At 33.7% G+C, this 21,257-nt stretch overlaps 1 protein-coding gene across 1 annotated transcript; it reads left to right on the forward strand.

The window, feature by feature from the left end:
- Positions 1-9,034: 9,034 nt before the first annotated feature.
- LOC127726771 (ras-related and estrogen-regulated growth inhibitor-like protein) lies at positions 9,035-16,302 on the forward strand. The gene is made up of 4 exons (XM_052234226.1): positions 9,035-9,083; positions 9,777-9,833; positions 12,133-12,209; positions 15,031-16,302. Exons 1-4 carry the CDS (start codon positions 9,035-9,037, stop codon positions 15,505-15,507), a joined length of 660 nt encoding a protein of 219 aa, XP_052090186.1. The 3' UTR covers positions 15,508-16,302.
- Positions 16,303-21,257: the final 4,955 nt, after the last annotated feature.

The raw sequence follows: 21,257 nt of genomic DNA on the forward strand, positions 1-21,257 counted from the left end.
AAGGTATCACTATAATGGATTGAAATTCTACTTTGGACCAAATTTTGGGGACTTTAGTGACATTTTAACAGCCCACTTTTTGTAATACACCTTACCGCTAATTATTCAAATCCGGAAAATTCTAAAATTACACAACTTTTGCATCCAGTTGCAGCTATCAGGGGTAATGTTTAAATAATGTATTATGCATAAAAATTTTCAAAGAGAAATGTTTAAACTATCGTTAACACGTCAAACAAAGCATTTTTATTACATTAATTTGTGTTATAAAAAAGTGGATCATAATCTATCAAAGTTTCAAAATGTTTGCTTCCTAAACTTTTCCCTTCCTTAGCTAGTTAATGATGACCTTTTGTTTTTGTAAGATTTGATCCAAACGCACGAGGATAAAAGCTTATGTGAAGGGTTACTGCCAGTCACCCAACGTCAAAACCGTAGCACTACGAATATTGTATACGCAAGTTAATGTAGTTCCAACCAAAAAAGGAAGATCTGAATACCTAAAGGGAAACATTGTTATTGAGCATTTATTTGCCATTGAAGTGCAATCTTTCTTGATTATTAAATTAAATAGAATAACCTGTGATTTACAAGTAAGATTAATTCCAGCAAAACATTGAGATTAAAATCGACGCTGTTTTATTACATGCCACGTGACTCAGTTGTTGCTTAATATCATAAATTCTGTCAGTCTCTATAATATGCATTTTGTGTCTTTTAATTTTAACTTAAGGTTTCAGATATTTTATCTTTTGATTATCCTCTTTGTATTACGTTGACAATTACTGTTTATTGAAAATATTTAAAATACCATTAATAATCATAACAGGCAAAATGGTAGGTGACTGCAGGTCACATTTACATATCACCAACTTTTAAAATGTTGTAGATCTGTTCACGTAGGTTATCATGGATTTACAATTATTCATATGAGAGTCAAAGAAGAAATTGAAGGCACGACCTCGGATCTGATTTTCAAAAGTATCTTATGACTAAGACATGTCCTACGATGGTTTTAGGACATGTCATAGTCGTAGGATATGTATTCGAAAGGATCTCAAGTTATGATATCTAACTAAATTTATACAAATTATCAACTCAGATTATAACTCGTTTTCATATATACATTCATGTTCATCGTGTTCATTATAATGTAAAATATGAAATATTCGTATAAGATCAGAATAGTAATAGTTTTTTATACATATATATTTTCTCTTTTGACTGTCATAATAGCATCAAAGGTATGACTATCTTATGACAGCCATGATTTTCGTTCTATGACATATCATATGATAGTCATAAGATGTCATAAAATTTGTCCTAAGATGTATCTTATGACATATCTTAGTATACTTTCGAAATCCAACCCCTGGACTTTTAAAAATCAACAAAATTAAATGTCTACTTATAATTTCGTGAAAACATAGGTATTTACTGTACAGCAACCGAATTTGAAATCCAGAAAATATCTACAGGGGCATATCTTGGTAGTTAACTGAATCAACAGGTGAACTTCGTCTTAGTTCAAATGTTGTTGTTTAGTGGAGTCTAGTTTCCATTCCCTTCCTTGAGTGTTGCAGCATTTTTTTCCCTTTTTTTGGTAATTCATGATGTCAAAGAGTAGTGTCGTGTTAAAGGACTTTTAAATTTATTTAACTGATTTATGACCGTTTTACTCTACATAGACGATCTATTGCAAACCCGCAGGATTTTCACTTAAAAGGGGGACATGTATGTGTTCACGTGTGGAATTATTTGGTGGCATCAATATTCTTTCAAGTAGTCATTCCAAGAAATTTCCTCCGTTGCAATTTTGAAAACATCCCATGGAGCAAATTACACAGATGATTTATATTGACCATTTGGTACATGGCAGGAGTCTAAGCGACATGTACATGCAGGTCATAAATTAATTTGTTGAATATTTAACTACTATTGGGTGTCGTAGAATGTCCACCAAGGTTTAATTGAACTGTTCGTGGCATGACTAGTATTGCGAGCTGTCAGATCTTTTATTTTCTAATTAATAATTATAATTAGATTTTGGTTTTCTGCCAATCCAATTTTCTATAATTTTTCATCTATATATTTTGAATAAATTTGCATTTGTACAATTACTTCATATTAAGGCTCTTGTATTGCCCGATGCAAAGAACTGTTCTGTTCTGAGCTGTATACTGGTAAACATGTAGGGTTAGCACCAGGGTTACTTCCATGCACATTGATGAAGCAACCAGATAAGAGCATCACAGTATTTGCATCTTAATAAATGTGGAACATGTTTAATTTTGTAATATCGGCCCATGCATAATGCAGTTGACAATAAATACTAGAATTGCTTTGTTCATTGCATAATTCGCACTAAAATGCAGACGTCTTTCTGCTCGTCAAATGACAGATTACTGGTCATCGCAGGCCACTAATAGACTTGAGTAACTGCTAGTCTTACCCGATAACACAGGTGATGCTACTAATACTACCCTTCAGCACAGGATTTACAGCTAGTCATACACAATAAAGCACGTGTTATTGCTAGTCATACTCAATAACACTGGATTTACTGCTAGCCATACCCAATAATATATGGGTAGCTGCATGTCACAGAAAAACGTATTGGTAAGGACAGGTTACTCCTGATAACATATTAACTACTGCTGGCCATTTAGTATGACATATAAAACTCATTGGGTTTTGCATGTAGGTCTTCCTATTATTGATCTGTGCCATAATTATCTGAGTTCCCTGTAGGCCACCCTGTTATTGATCTGTACCATAATTATCTGAGTGCCTGTAGGTCATCCTGTTATTGATCTTTACAATAATTATCTGAGGTGTCTACAGGTCACCCTGCTATTGATTTGTACCATAATTATCTGAGGTGCCTGTAGGTCACCCTGTTATTGATCTGTACCATAATTATCTGAGGTGCCTGTAGGTCACCCTGCTATTGATCTGTTCCATAATTATATGAGGTGCCTGTAGGTCACCCTGCTATTGATCTGTACCATAATTATCTGAGGTGCCTGTAGGTCACCCTGTTATTGATCTGTACCATAATTATCTGAGGTGCCTGTAGGTCACCCTGCTATTGATCTGTTCCATAATTATATGAGGTGCCTGTAGGTCACCCTGCTATTGATCTGTACAATAATTATCTGAGGTGCCTGTAGGTAACCCGGCTATTGATCTGCACCATAATTTTCCGATATGCCTGTAGGTCATCCTGCTATTGATCTGTACCATAATTATCTGAGGTGCCTGTAGGTCACCCTGCTATTGATCTGTACCATAATTTTCCGATATGCCTGTAGGTCACCCTGTTATTGAACTGTACCATAATTATGTCTGGTACCTGTATGTCAACCTGTTACTGATCGTTACCATATCATTTCAAACGTGCCGGTATGAAACCCTGCTATTGATATGTACCATATCATTTCAAAGGAGCCTGTAGGTCACTCTGCTTTTGATATGTACCATATCTTATCAAAAGTGCAAGAGGTCACATTGCTTTTGGTCTCTATCATATCCTATCAAATGTGCGTGAAGGTCATCTACCAATAGTCTCTACCATATCCTACCATAGCTGCTGAAGATTATATTCCTCTTTGTCTTTACCATATCCTATCATAATTATCAAAAGTGCCCATAGGTCCCCCTGCTATTGATCTGTACCATAATTATCTGAGGTGCCTGTAGATAATTGATCTGTTCCATAATTATCTGAGTTGCCTGTAGAGCACCCTACTATTGATCTGTACAATAATTATCTGCGTTGCCTGTAGGTCACCTTGTTACTGATCTTTGCCATAATCAGCTGAGGTACCTGTATGTCACCCTGTTATTGATCTGTACCATATCATTTCAAAGATGCCTGTAGATCACCCTGATGTTGATATATACCATATCATATCAAAGATGCACGAGGTCACATTACTATTGATCCGTATCATACCCTTTCAAAGGTGATTGAATGTCACCTTCCTCGTGATTGATCTGTACCATATCCTAATGGCTATCAAAGATGTTTGTAGGTCATCTACTATTCGTCTCTATCATATCCTTTACCAAGTCAGGAATATTTTAGTTGTTATTAAATAGTTCGTTTCTATGTATGTTGGCGTTTGTTTTTGTTGCACTTCAGTGTTTCTGTTGTTCCGTTGTTTTCGTCTTAAAGTTGATGTGTTTCCCTCGGATTTAGTTTGTAACCCGGAATTGTTTTCTCTCTCTATCGATTTATGACTTTTGAACAGGGCTATGCTACTGTTGCCTTTATCTATCATAGCTACTGAAGATTGTATTCATGTTTATCTTTACTATATCCTATCATATTTATCAAAATTTCCCGTATGTCACCCGTTATTGATTTGTACCATATTATATCATAGGTGCCTGTCACAGTGCTTTTGATCTTTATCAATCATTTGAACGGTGCCTGTACGTCACTCTGTTGTCAACCATGTCATATTATATATGCACGTAGGGCACCTTGTTATTATCCATATCACATTATAGGTGCCTGTAGGTCACCATGGTATTCATCCATATCATATTATAGGTTTTATAGGTGCCCGTAGGTCACCATATTAATTTTTTATCCTATCATAAGTGCCTGTAGGTCACCATGGTATTTATCCATATTATATCATAGATGCCTGTAAGTCACTCTGTTAATTTACATATCCTTTCATAGGTGCATGTAGGTCACCTTGTTATTATCCATATCACATTATAGGTGCCTGTAGGTCACCATGTTATTTACCAAACCCTATCATAGGTGACTGTAGGTCATCCTGCTATTTATCCATACCATAAGTGCCTGCAGGTCACAATGTTATTATTAATTTCACTTACTAGCTATAGGTGACTGCAATTGTCATTACCATATATTATCGTAATTATCAAAAGTGACTGTAGGTCACCCTGTTATTGATCTGTACCATATCATATCCTATGTGCTTGTATGTTACACTGCTTTTGATCTTTACCATATCATTTCAAATGTGCATGTATGTCACCCTGTAGTTTACCATATCATTTATAGATGCCCGTAGGTCACCTTGTTATTTTCCGTATCATATTATAGGTGCCTGTAGGTCACCGTATTAGTCTACATATCTTATCTTATCACAGGTGCCTGTAGGTCACCATGGTATTTACCCATAATATATCATAGATAGACTATAGAACAGATAAATGTCAGTGTGACTTGCAGGCACCTATGATAGTCTATGGTACACATAAAAAATTGTATGACCTGCAGTCACCTATAGACTATGGTACAGTTAAAACGCTCTGGGACCTGCAGGCACCTATGATAGGCTTTGGTGCAGATATATGGTGATGTGATCAGCAGGCACCTATAATAGGCTATGGTACAGATAAATAGCAGTGTGACCCATGATAGGCTATGGTGCAGATAAAAAGTTGTATGACCTACAGGCACAAATGATAGGCTATGGTGCAGTTCTATGGTGATGTGACCTGCATGCACCTATAATAGACTAAGGTTCAGATAGATAGCAGTGTGACCTGGAGGCACCTATTATAGTCTATGGTACAGATAAATAAGCAGTGTGACCTGCAGGCTCCTATGATAGGCTATAGGCAGATATATGGTGATGTGACCTACGAGCACCTATGCTGGGCTATTGAACAGATAAAAAGCTGTGAGACCTGCAGGCACCCATGATAGGCTTTGATCTATGGTGATGTAACCTGCATGCATCTATGATAGGCTATGGTACAGATAAATAGCAGTGTGACCAGCAGGTACCTTTGATAGGATATGGTGTAGATCATAAGTGAATTGACATGCAGGCACCTATGATAACTGCAAGTACTCTCAGATCTGTACTTAGTGTTTTTTGTTGTTGTTGTTATTCGCATGTACAAGAACCCATCTACCTCCACTTTGTGTTTTTGTTAGATGTATTTCTGTTTGTATCAATCTGATGAGTTAAGCCTTTTTCAACTGATGTACGTATACATAGTTTGTTCTTATGTTGTACTGTTACACCACTGTCCCAGGTTAGAGGAGGATTGGCGCCTTCAAACTATTTCTGTTTGTGCCTGTCCCAAGTCAGAAACCGGTAATTCAGTGGTTATCATTTGTTGCTGAGTTTCATATTTGTTTTTTCGTTCATTATTTTGTATATAAATTAGGCCGTTAATTTTCTCGTTTGAATTGTTTTCTATTTGTAATTTCGGGGCCTTTTATAGCTGACTATGCGGTATTGGCTTTGCTCATAGTTAAAGGCCGTAAGGGGACCTATAGTTGTTAATTTCTGTGTCATTGGGTGTAATTGGGTCTATAGTGGAGAGTTGTCTCATTGGCAATCATAGTTACCACGTCTTCCTTTTATATATATGGTGCAAATCTATAGTGATGTGCCCTGCAGGCACCTACCATACAGATATATATATTAATGAAAGTGTGACCTGCAGGCACCTTTAATAGCATATGGTGCAGATCTATGGAGATGTGACCTGCAGGCACATATTATAGGCTATGGTACAGATAATTAACAGTGTGACCTGCAGACTCAAATTATAGGCTATGTTACAGATCTTAAATGATGTGATCTGCAGGCACCTATGGTAGTACCGTACAGACACATTTTGATGTGACCTGCAGGCACATTTGATACAGATAAATTTTGGTGTGACCTGCAGGCACCTATAGTATTGTTTATGATTATACGCGTAGGTATATGCAGCACTACTTTTTTATAAGTGGTGACTGGCAGTAACCGTTCACATAAGCTTTTATCCTCGTGCGATCCAAACAGGAAGTTGTATTGGTGTCAGACCACCAATTGAAAATATCTATCTATTCAACCAAATTTTGCAATTATTACAGCTTTCTTAATATTTTACCTTAAGTTTAACTTCATAGAAACCAGGTATATCCTGAATTGTGCATGTATCACCTTTCTACATGCCAATTTTCAACCCATGTTTAAATGCTTCTAAGAAAGAACTGCCTTTCGGAAGACAAGTACTACTAAAAATAACCCCTGGTTTTCTGGTTTTCTGGAAATTTTAAATTAGTATACAATGGAGCGCATGAATCCTCAATTTTTAATGAAAACTCATGGACAAATAAATTTTGGCTCAAAATGGTCTCATTTCTGCAAATTTATTGGTTAGTTTAAGTAAACAATGACATCAAAAGCACTATTTTGTGTCAGAGTAGGGCTACTTTTACATACGTTCTAAATTGGAGGCAGTGAATTGGTGGTATGACACCTTATAAGTGACTGTTTTTTCCAGATTGGACTAAATAGCGATAAGGTGTATATGTTGTATCAAAACAATGCAGATTGTTGCCATGGTTACACCAAAAAGAGATTGTATTTCATCATTTTAACTATTGGAAATTAAAACTATGGAAGATGCTGTTTCTATGCATATGCACATACATAACATACACATTACGCCTTATTTGTAAGAAAGCAAGGGAAAGAGAGTGGTTAAAATTCAATATGAGTGTCAATTTTAAGTTTTTTTTCCCTAACTGTGTATTGCTACAAAGCATAGCTTTGTCACAACAGTGTGTCCGGGGGAGATGATTTGTGACCCTAGTGACTTTATTAATAGAAAGTAAGTTAATCATAACCATACATGACTGGTTTGCTAAGTTAACCCATCGCGGATCATTTTAAGTAAAATTTATTACTCAAGCAGACCAAATTGGGCATTACCCAGAATGTGTCTACAGGCATTTTACTTATTCGTCTACCTTCTGGAAAAATGCATAAAGTATAATAAGGTTCATTCGTATATAAAATGAAATACCAGATACTTGATTTAATTTGGTATGTACCTAGGCTACATAAATGTCTAACATCGCCTCTCTTTTAATATGTCTTCCTAGATATAAACAACAACTTAAAGGTAATCTTAAAAAAATAAAAAATATCTTTAATTTTTTTTTTTTTGGTTTGATTAATTGATTTTTTTTGTGTTTTTAAACATAGTTACGTCAAGTCAGGGAGTAAATTGCCATTATGATAGAAAATACCACCCTAGCTCTCCACGTTATTGTCACTTTTTTCTTATATACAAAATGTCCTTCTACATATATTTTGAACCACCGATTTAGTGGATTTTCTTATCTTGAAGGAAATGGTTAAAAGAAAAAAATAATAGAAAATTCCACACGACTTAATTTCTCATTCATAGATATAGGAAGATGTGGTATGAGTGCCAATGAGACAACTTTCCATCCAAGTTACAATTTATAAAAGTAAACCATTATAGGTCAAGGTATGGCCTTCAACACGGAGCATTGGCTCACACCGAACAGCAAGCCTTAAAGGGCCCCAAAAAATTACTAGTGTAAAACCATTCAAACGGAAAAACCAACGATCTAATCTATATAAAAACGAGAAACGAGCATACATAGAAAGAGTGATAAAATAAAATGAAAGAAGGATACAGTATTTATTTTCTAATTGAATGAATAATTTTAGAGCTAACAACAGATTAATTCGAAGAACGTGGCCTGAGAATTTTGTACTGGTATATACAATGCTTTAAAAATTCATAAATATTAACCCCCCAAAATAACTCGTCGCGTTTATCTAAAAATTCTCATTCCATAGACGTTTTAAGTTTATTTACTGTTTTTTGTTCAACAGAATGTCGTTGAGGAATTCAAGTTACTTTGATACATTATTTTGAAACATACATCAAATGGGACCAAAGACGTTACTATTTACATTTGAAAGTTCTTAAATGGACAAATTTTACCTTGATAGATTAACCACGTGGGTGTCACAAAGCTCAGTTAGTTTATATAAAGTTGTGAAGAGTAAATATAGTGACAGAAATGAAATTTTTAAAACCAATTCGATAATTTTCATTTTAGGAAACCTGTTTATCACAAAGTTAAATTAGATTTGTAAAGTTTAACGCGATATTCAGTGTCTTTAATTTTGGAAATTAAAAAGTTACAAATAGTAAGGTAATATTTGAATATGTAATAATGACTGTTTATTTCTGTGAATTTTGAGACCGTTACAGCATGTCATTGCGAGTTGTTGTTTTGGGTGCAGAAAATGTTGGCAAATCCGGTAAGCATCTTAAAAGAGTGCATGCTTGTTCTTATCTATTAAAACAATGCCTAAGAAATGTAAACAATCTGAAAATCGAGCCATGAATTCCACAATTTGCCGAATGTAATTGCTTTTATGCTGCATATACATTTTGCAGAGATCTTTTCATGTTTTAGTAGTTTCAACTAAATATATATTGTATTCATTGAAATTCAATACAATTCACAAATATAAAAGTATATACATATTTGCTTAGATTTTAGTAAAGCGAAGGATACAATGGAATGAATTAAGCATACATTACATACAATTAGTTGATTGTACAGTAACCTTTTGCAACTGAAAAAAGTACAAAGCAATTTCAAAATGGCAAGTTCTATAAATCATAACTCTAGATTGCTATTTATCCACACTTTATAATTTTCTATGTATTTCTCTTGTTATTTTCGTAGTTTTTCATTCAAAAATGATGCTGTTGCTGCTGCTGATGATGATAAGGATGAGGAAGAGTAGGAGTAGGATAATAAAATCGAGTATTATTAACTCGTAGTACACCATGTACTCCATTCACCTTTTTTTACATAGAAAAAAAAATGCAACTGGATATAGTTTAATATTTGAATATATACCTATCCGAAGAAAGATTCGTTGCTGAAGAATTCATACTCATAAATATTGTTTATTATTTCTAACTTACGTTTTATTTTTCAGCAGTGACAGTGAGATTTCTTACACGAAGATTTATTGGAGAATACAATTCTAATATGGGTAAATACTGTACATGCTATAACTGTGTGGGGGGGGGGAGGGGGGAGGGGGGGGGGGTCTGGATGGGGATCCTTCATTTCTGTATTTCATTAATTTTTTATGCCATTTTTCTCTATTCTTTATACTTTTTGTCCATTTTTCTCTAATCTTTATATTTCAGCACCTCATTATTCTCTATTCTTTATTTTTTTTTGTCCTTTTTTCTTTATTCTTTATATTTTTTGCCCATTATTCTCCATTTTGTAAACTCTAACCCACTTCCTCATAACTGGTATTAACGGCAGGGATTTTGCTGCATCAGATACGCATTTCGATAATTTATTATGTCTAGCCAGTAATGCGCGAGGTCTAAATTTTTGAAAAATCAAAACCTAATATAAACGTTGAAGAGCTGATAAATAAGGTCCATGCAAAAGTAAACTCAAATCTGGACAAGGAATCAGGAAGATACATTCCTTACTTTAAAATGATTTCAAATATTATAACAGAAAATTTCAATAAAACAATCGTATTTCATGCCTGTACCGAAGTACTGCAAGCAGTGGCTACGGGGCTGGTAATACTCTCGACTGTCATCAGTTATAATCATTTATAAAACATCATCTTTTTTATAACGTGACATCTTTTAAATCTGAATGATATGATAAAATAATGCACGGTCGCAGAGCTGTAATGAGAATTATTACCACGTTTGGGCTAGCGGGCGAACAGGCGATATCTTCACCTGTTACCCTTTTTATACCTTAACCGATACATCTTGTCGTTTCTCGGTTGGAACACGTTTAAATTTTCCGTTTTAATTGTGAAATACTTTCTTCAAATGTATTGAATGTTTAGAAAAGAAGGTTCAAAATTTTTTCATCACTAAGAGTTTATGCGCAAATTGATTTATTTCATTCCACTTGACAAAAAAAAATCACTTATGAAATTCACAACTTTTAACTTTTATCAACTAAACGAAGACATTTAATAATAACAAAGATATTAAGTCATTTTTGATCCCGGATTTTTTCAAAACGTGAGGCTCCAAATTTTCCTTCTTGTCTTTTCTTTATAAGCAAAATGAAAAACTGTTTTCTGTCGTGCCTTCAGACGGGCGACCTCTTAAAACGTTTCTGAAGCTGAGTTGTTGTCGCGTGATCTTCCTCCTATTTCGGTCGGGTTTTTTTTAAATTTTGGTTCATAGTTTATAATTTCTTTTAATCTTTTTTATTTCCTTAATCTCCTCAACAAGCATGGCAAGTGCACGACACAGTTAACATTGCATAATTTAATCGGTTAAGAATCTAAATAAAATGTAATTGACAATAAAATATATTACCTAAGAGGAGATAACCTAATAATTATAGTGCAAGTATGTATGTTCAAATGAATTGATGCAGCCAAGTATATTTAACTTTCAATTTGCAACTAAAACAAATATCTTAATAGACTTCGGTAGGGTTCAACTTTTAAGAGGAGAGGTTAGGAAGACGACTTCCGTGTTTTGATTTTTTTCTCAAAAAATTTCCTTCCGACTGGATTTTAAACTAAATAAGTGTTTCCTTATCAGCTTATCAGCACTATCCTTAAAATATAAATTTAAAATCTAAGGAAAAATTAGTATTATTATTGGATATCTTTAAGCAGTGACATTTACTTGTAAAGGAGCAGGAAATATGTTTGCGTTGCACTCTGTCGTTAACTTGAATGATGTAATAAATAATGCATAAGTGCACTTCCCTGATAAGAACAATACCCCACTCTCCCAACCACCCTTTACACACACAAAAAGGACAACAGCACGAAATTCATTGTCCTCACCGTAGTAATCATTATCGTAATTCCGATCGACAAGACGTATTAAATTAGAATTAAAAGCACGATGTATTTTCAAACGCAGTGTAAAACTTACAAACATAACTGAATGACTTATTCTCATTTTGTCTTAGTTTAAATATTGAGGTTGCAAAAATTTAACGAATGAGGGGGACAAAATTCTTAAATATTGTAGTATTGCATTCAACCTTTAAAAAATCGGAATCGAGTTTTATGTTTTTCTTTAATTTTTTTCAACGATATAGCAATTAAAAATACATTGCGTGTAGTTAATTTATAATTTTTTAAACCAGAACATCAATATTTTAAGTTTTCTTTAGCTTAGTACAATTCCTAATTCACCTTTTTACCTGCAATATCAGTTAAGCGAAAAGGTTACACGCCACATGTAATAAAATACCATATTGTTACATTATGATAGATTTTACTATTTCTAATGTGTTATGTAGTTGTATGTTGATCATAAAAACTTCTTTTTCAGACCTGATATACAAGTCAAGCATTAAACAAGAAGACTATGTAACAGATATAGAAATATTAGATTCGTGTGCTAAAAAGGTATCTCAGTATATATGTTTAGCATCATTAACGAACCACTAGGGGCTCCGAGTTTGGAGACCTCCAATTTCTGCTGAAAACTTTTTTAAATTGCTTAAAAATCGACAAAAATTAGAAGGAACCCTTTTTAACAAATTTCTTTGTCCGTGTCTTTAGGTCTGCTAAAACTCCAAAGCATTGGAGTTCTAGTATTTTAAGTTTCAGTTCTATGCAGTGAATATAGGAAATATCCAATGTCGTTAACACCAAATACTTTCAAAATTTAAATATCTCATGGTGAAGATTCACTTAGCGCACTTGACAAAGCTATAAACAAAGGAGCAGTATTATTGCCGTTCTTCTTATCCAAATCACAGTAAAAAGACCTTCAATTATGAGCAAACGCCAATACCTTGTTGCAAGCTCAAGACAGCTACTAGCACCAGTTTTGGCAAAATTATTTGGTAGCTGTCGATCACGATACAGTAATGCATTTAAAAGACAGTTTTTGGGGACTATCAACAAATTATAAACTATAAAGAGGAAAAAATGTCATTAGTTGCCCGACAATCTCACTGCAAAATACAGAAAAAATACAATTAATGTTTCCTAAAAATATGGAATTATAAGGATAACACCTGTTGTAAACAAATAGAACACCTGTCACATTCCTTGTTTTCTACTTGAACTTTCCTGGAGAGATCGATTAAATAAACCATATTTTTAGTTAGGGTACCTGGAAAACTTTAACTCCCCACGTTTTGTTTATACCAAGCCAGGACCAATAACCGCAAAAACAGTGCCTCTTCAAACCTCCCAAATTTTTAACAGTGACTGAAAGTACAATTAATGTGACATATGTCACAATAAACTTAGCCGAATCCCATAAGCAAAGAAGTTTGTTGACCTTATTTGATCAAGGATTAAAATGTAAATGACCCACAGAGAGAAACTCTGACATAACACTGACCCTAAAAGGTCAATTTAAGTCAAAGCGTGTATTCTTATCCTCAAATTAACTAGTTTTATCAAATTTATTAGTTCAATATCGAGCAGATGAAAGAAATCAAAAACTTTAAATTGGACAATTAAGATCATTGGGACACAAGTTAGATTATTTGTCAACACACAGGACAAAAGTTGTAAATATACATGTAAACAAATATTTGATATTTTTGTTTATTTTAAGATCCGTGTCAAAATACTACTAGAAAACGCCATTTCCATGAAAATTTGCTTACTTCTCTGATGCAAAGTTACAATTAGCGTATATTGCTTTAACGAACATTCAGTGATAACACCTCAGCTGATAAATTTTGTGACTCGTACAAAAATATATCATTGTAACATTGAACATCGAAAGTTTTAGCAGGTCTTTTTTAGAAGCGTTTTTTTGTAGACCTTTAGTTTTTATATATCTTAGGCTTGAAAAAAATCAGCCTTTCTTTGTCTAACAACGCTTCTGATCAGTGCCAATTTGATCGCATTATTACATTCATTTAAGAATAAAATGCATTTTGAAGTTTTATTGGGATGTAAAAGCATAAACCGAAGCTTAATTTGTAGGAAGCGCTTTATACTTAAAATGTTCACACGGTCAACGCTTTTACAACTCAATAAAAGATCATAACACTAATAAAAGAAGCACTCAACGCAATTCTTATACTTATGAGTTAAATCAAGCTTTTAGTTTGATTTGTTTTAAATATTCCTATGTACTGTTGTGGTGTTGTCCTGAGAGCACGAGTAACCATGGTGTTGGGTTTTATTGGGGAATAAAACATCCCTTTTTAACATCACATTATTGTTTTCTGCCAATCAAAATAATGGGATCTTTATGAATTATCTATTTGTATAGTATTTATTGTAAGTTAAATACTAAGATAAATCTAATAGATATAAGAAGATGTGGTATGAGTGCCAATGAGACAACTCTCCATCCAAGTCAAAATTTATAAAAGTAAACCATTATAGGTCACAGTACGGTCTTCAACACGGAGCCTTTGCTCACACCGAACAGTAAGCTATAAAGGGTCCCAAAAAAATACTAGTGTAAAACCATTCAAACGGGAAAACCAACGGTCTAATCTATATTCTAATGTCTACTTATTCCAGCCCTGGCCTCAGTGACTTATTTTCAATTTTGTTTTGTCACTGACAGCAACAACAAAAAATTGAAAATAAGTCACTGAGGCCAGGGCTGGACTAATGTCTACTAGAATCAAGAATACCATTAATTTTCTTTTGTACTAACAAACAAAAAATCTTATGGAGCATGTAATATAACACACAGAAAAAGAAAGAAAACTAACATTTTTCTCATTGTTGAAGGCCGTACGGTTGCCTATGATTGCTTAGATCCACTTCATTTTAACTTGGGTGGATAGTTGTCTTATTGACAATCATACCACATCTCCTTATTTTTTATACTAAAATAATACTTTAAAACAATTTATTTCCCCAGAAGTGTAATCATATAGGTAAAATAAGTCCCCAAAACAAGAATGTCCTCTGTAAATATAAAAATATATATGTGATATGATTGAAAGTGAGACAACTCTCTATACCAAAGACCGAATGACACAGAGTTCACAACTTAAGGTCATCGTACGGCCTTCAACAATGAGCAAAACCCATACCGCATAATCAGCTATAAAAGGCCCCGAAATGACAAATGACACTTTAAACGATAAAACTAACGGCCTGATTACTGATTAGTATATACAAAAGAATTAACAAAACAAAAATATGATATACAGCATCAAACGACAATCACTGAATTACAACTAACTATAAAGATTAATTGAAATGGACTAATTCATCAAAATATTTTATCTTTCAGAATACATCCATCGCACCAGGAGATAGCGTGATAACATGGACAGATTCCTTTATTGTGGTATATGATATATGCGTTCACTCCTCGTTTGAACAAGCCATTAAAATTCTGGATATTATAAACAAAGCTCGGGCAAGTGTATACTGTCCAGCTCTTTTGCTAGGCAATAAAACAGACTTAGAACACAGGCGGACAGTTGGTGTCGAGGAGGGACACCAGGCGGCGCTAGAATACAATTGCCAGTACTATGAAGTGTCGGCTGCTGACGACTTTGTGACGATTAGCATTGCGTTTCAAGCGCTTTTACGAGAGACAAAAATTATTCAACAGAATAAGCCTTTATTGAAAAGGCGGAAAAGTTCTTTAGTGAATGTATCAAAGAAATTAGGTGCAATGTTTGGTAAGAAGGACAGCGAAATGGATCGCAAACGTTCCACGTGTGATGTAGCAGGGCCAAAAACTATTTTTGAAAAAGCGTAAATAATCGTCCATGCAATCACAATATAATTACGCCACTTGTGTTTTCCTTTTCTTTTTAGGGCTGTTTTTATTTTTTACTTAATTTTTCAGTCGTTTTAAAAAAAACTGAATCAAACGAAAATTCTGTCATTAATTATTTATAAAACACAACGAACTTTAATCAAAAGTGCTAATAAAACGATTTAGGGTAAAACCTGATCATATGTTCTATTTTTGTTTTATAATTTGCAAAAACAAAAGTTGATTTTATGTAGTTTATTAGTTATATCTAATTTATTTGAAAAGATATCATTTGTATCACTGGCACTTGTCTCTGAAAAAAAAAGTTACTTATGTCAAGAATTTATATAATAAGACCTACTAAACAAATATACAAATCCTTGCTTATATACCCTAATGTTATATTAAGTTATAATAATTTTTTTTAAAGAAACGTGTCTGTGATTTTTGTACCTTGGTAAAAAAAAAGCAGAATTGACACAAGTTATTGTCTCTTTTAGATAATACTGGAGGTGATGAAATGCAGTTTCTTATAGATTGCAAATGATAAATTATCACCGTAAGAATACAGTACAAAATTAAGTTTTGATGAGCTGACATCAAGTAAAAAAGTGTCACTCGTTTTACACATTCGCACACCATCTAAAGTAAATGCATTTTTATAGTTTCTTATTTTTTTCCCGCAATTAAGTACTGAGGACAGGGGATTTCAAAATCTTCATGCACATTTATACTTGCACATATTAACAAGTTTTGTTGAGTGTTGATTTGTATTTTTTATATTATTAAGTTTGAATGACAATAAAGGTTTTACATGATCAGGTTGCATTTGATTTAAATTGCATTACATTAGCATGCAGATGCTCTATGGCTTAAAATGGAAGTATTTCTTATTAATTTGTCTAATTTGACTATATTAATTTGAGGTAGAGATGCTTTGTGTTTAGTTTAGATCATAACAGTTCATGAATGTTCAATGGATTGTGGCGTATTAATTTATGACACATAAGCCATATGCGCACAGGACAGAACCACTGACATAAGCAGAGAAAAAAGGATGCTGCTTTTCATCTCACAGTCACAATAAGGGCTTCAACACAGGGTAATTTAAGCTCACACCTCATGCACTGCAAGTTTGCGCTTTTCTGGATTTACCTTCATCAGAACATTAATTTTGAAGGCATTAACGTATAAGAAAACTTAAACTTAACATCAAAACATAAAATGCAACAAAAAAAAAAAAAAAAAAAAAAAAAAAGGTCGTGGAATCATCTGTGAATAATGAAATTTTCAAAACAAGTACTGTCTTATAAGTTGATGTTTTCGTTAGATAAATGTCTGTATGTTCATTTGATATTACATATATAACCATAGATAATCGTACCTTCAAACATGCTAGTACGTATAGCTCGTATTGAAAAACGTAAATTAAAAAAAATAAAGAATTGCGGTACAATTTCATGACGCTTATTTCGACGTTTTGGGATATCTTTTCCCAAATAGCTGAACTTGAATGATGTATATAAGCCTATAGTTATGTAACACTATTACATTATGGCATTAAAGATCATGCAGCAACCTACGACGATCTCAATAACAACCACTGGAAAACTTTCTTAATTTGGGTCAGGCACTTAAAGAATGTTATTTTCATCTTACAAAAAAAATCTTTAAAAAAGACCGTTTAAAGTCACCGAATTCGTGACCTTTAGTACATATAACTACCAGCTAATGTATGAATCTGTAGTATACAAAGTGTCAGATTTATAATGTACTCAAACAGGTTTCCGTTTAAGATGATTTAATAAGAAAACTAAATTTACATTCAACTTCGGATTGTATATTTTGTCCCCTGCTTAGTGTTTAAAACAAATAAAAATTGCAAAATAACAAGAACGAAAACAAATGTTTGAATACCCATAAACTATTATATTATTTTGAAATTTTAAATGGCGACACTATATTAACAGTTACTTTTTCTCATGATAGTTTGTTCATGGGCCTTTGGAATCTATTTGTGCAATGATTAACAATATTGGCATGTATATTTAAACGGGTACAACCAATAGAATCAACCGTTTGATATACACAGTATATGTCAGCTCAATGTATGTCTACCAAATTTAATTTAACTCTCAAATTTGAAAAAAAAATATATACATAAAACGTAATTCAGAATTACAAAAGTTCGACCGATAACAATACACAATGTCTGGAAAGATAACAATACACAATGTCTGGAAAGATAACAATACACACAATACACAATGTCTGGAAAGATAACAATACACAATGTCTAGAAAGATAACAATACACAATGCCTGGAAAGATAACAATACACAATGTCTGGAATCATTATAAAGTGTCAACTTTTCGTGTGTATTCCTAACTGGACACCATCTGTATCGAAGTGACAACCCCCAGCCCCCAAACGGAGAAAAAAACTTGTCGATGGAAATATGATCCCGTTGTAATTATATATATTTATTAATTGATTTGGGGTGTTTCACGCCATTTTTAGCACTTTTGGATATATCATGGCGATCAGTTTTCATTGGTTGATGAAACCGAAGTACCAATAGAGAACCACCGACCTACGGCAATGAAACTGACAATCCTAATCATTTAAGATTGGAGTCAAAAGCACCTGCCACGTGCTGGGTTCAAACTAACAACCTCAGTGATACATAGTTTTTAAAACTTTGCATTGTTCGAAACACTAAGGATTTTCTGTCCAAGAAATAGTTTACCGTATCTTAGCTGTATTTGGTAAAACATTTCTGAATTTTTGGTCATAAATGCACTTCAACTTTATTAGTACTTTATTTGACCTTTTTGAGTATTTTGTAGATGAAAAAAACAGCGTTTGGCGTACAAAAGTATAAGCCTGGCATCTTTGGTGAGTTTTATCTATACCATTCGGTCACCGAGTACTCTTAATCATAAATATAACACCGACAATAAAATTAAGAATGGAAACGGCGAATGCGTCAAAGAGACAACAACCTGACCAAAGCAGCCCAAGACCACAAATGACCGGTCTTCAACACAAGCACACATAAAATACAAACTTATGACAGTTTAGTACATGTAGCTCTATAAGATATATTTACTTAGATCTGTTTTATCTCATTTCATAGATAAACACATATAGATTAAATGCAAATAATTTACTCATATAACCTGTATCACTTCAGACTGCCGTTTTTGCTGTCGAATCATAGGCACTTGTCTCTGAGTTCCCCCTTTATATACCTTAAAGTGTTACATCAAGGTATATAGGTGGGGGGGGGGGATATGGGGAATTCAGAGACAAGTGCCTGTGGGTCGAGTCTATCATCGAGATAGGTCTTCTGTTGCCTTCCCTAGCATCACATTTTCAGCTGACATTCGTTTCATCAGTGCGACATGCTGGACACAAGAACAACCCATCTCCAACCAAGGTTAAATCATAGGTCGCATGAATACGGATTTATAAGAGGTGGATTATTTCACTTGAATGCAAAACAATAATGCATAAGTGATTTTTTTTTAGCTTATTTTGACAAAATTGAACCAGAGTGACTGCTAATAGCGAAATATGATTTCAGTATTACGTTTCTATAAGTGTTTGAAACAAATAAAATCTTATTTTAGTTTTATCTTAATTAGTAGTAAATGCTTTAAAAAAAAACCCTTAGTGCAATACGTGAAAGAGAGGCGAAAGATACCAAAGGGACATTCAAACTCATAAGTCGAAAATAAACTGACAACGCCATGGCTAAAAAAGAAAAAAGACCAACAGACAAACGATAGTACACAACACACAACATATAGAAAAATTAAGACTGAGCAACACGAACCCCACTAAAAACTGGGGGTGATCTCTGGTGCTCCGGAAGGGTAAGCAGATCCTGCTCCACGTGTGGCACCCGTCGTGTTGCTCATGTAAAACCGGTAATAAGTCTAATTAGAATAGTATAAGGCATTTGATTCCTTCGCCCTTTTCACAAGTAACTTAATGACAGGTTGAAAGAATAAGCCCAAATAAAAGTTTTAAAAATAATAGCCAATACAGATACAAATATAATTTGTTCTGATTTTAACAAAAATGTTCTCTGGAAATGAAACGGATTCGTCAATTTAAGGTGCTCCCTTTTTTGCTGACCATATGTTCGTCAGGTTTGGTAGACGTGTTATACACCGTTGGGAACTTTTCTTATATAATATTTTATCCTGTGTGAAGGAAATTTTCTTATAGCATTGGATAAAATATTAATTAGGAAAGCTCCCAATGGAACTTTTGTTATATGATAAAAGTTCCTTGGGACAAATATTATGGGGGAACTTATATTCTGTCACATCGCTTTCCGCCGACTTGTTCCTATGTACCTACAAGAAAAAAATTAGTATAGAACTTCTAAAAAAGAAGGCGTGGTTGATGAATTCTGGATTTTTTCTAACAGTGTGTCCAATGGTCATTACCGTGTTACTGTATTAAATGACTCTGAAACGCCCACTAACTATTGTGTATTGAAAGCAAAAGAACCATTTACGATTCTATCCGAATAGCAAAAATTCTCAAATTCTTCAGAACAGTTGTTAATCAAGAATGAAAGGGTTAATTAATTACCTAACGGGTCAAGAATTAAAATAGTTAATGCCGCAAAGACACAACAGGACTCGCGGCGGTTAACAAAAATATGATATCCTCTCAGAGTAAACTTTTAGTCATGAGTTGCGACCTTCTCAGTTGCGACTGGATTGTCTGTTTGGGAACTAAGGGACCATCTTCTACGAGAAAATTACATCAGGGCTTGTATATATGACTAATTGCGATCTTATTTTTTTTTATAGTTTTGCCTGTTATAGGTTAATATTTTTAACAACTTCCGTGACTACCGACGCCAAGCATGATATATATTTATATAAAAGATGAAATAAATACACATTTCTATGAATCCGTGTTTTTTTTATATATATATATTAGTGCTAACTTCGTAGTCACGGTCGTAGGTAGACTAAAAATTGGGGAGGGCGGAGACTTATAAAAGTGACAATAAAAAAAAAAAAACGTCTGTAGTCTAAAAGTCTAGTAGTTTTTCAGTGTCCTCAGTCACTTTCATTTTTTTTTTTATTTGCAATAAATCTTTTTGGGCCAAAAAAGTAGCGGGAGAAACCATAGTTTTTCTCCTCCCCCACTTTTTAAATTGGGCAAAATGTTTAATATCCTTCGTCCCTCCTCGCCCCTGGTATCGGGTCCGTTCGCCCTAGTTACATGTTCGCCCTGTGTCCGTTCGCCCTGGGTTCGTTCGCCCTACTTTACAACAAAATTAATATAGCGGTAATAAGGTTTAATAAACATATTCAGATATTTATATGATCAATATTACAGAAAATATATATTCCCGAAATTATGAAAAAACATGGAAATATTTAAAAATTAATGGCTTGTTTTGGAGCATTAATGGGCTTCATTCTTAAAGTAACATTTTTTAAAAAGTAAACTAGTCAGCTTGGAATGAGTAAAAACAACGATGTACGAATTGTAAGACATAATAGGGATTTTTGATTCGCACACAGCTTGGGTTCTATGATCTCAAGTTCATTTTGACACATTTCCTATCATGATAAAAAAATGTGTGCTCTTTAAAATAATAGTGTAAATAATTAAGGACATAACTGGTTTGTGATGCGAAGTTCGAATTGGAATTTGTTATGACTGTTAATGATTGTTCTGAAATTGTCAACATTTATCAATAAAGATGAAT

This window comes from Mytilus californianus, unplaced genomic scaffold, assembly GCF_021869535.1.
Source record: "Mytilus californianus isolate M0D057914Y unplaced genomic scaffold, xbMytCali1.0.p SCAF_18, whole genome shotgun sequence".
NCBI lineage: Eukaryota > Metazoa > Mollusca > Bivalvia > Mytilida > Mytilidae > Mytilus > Mytilus californianus.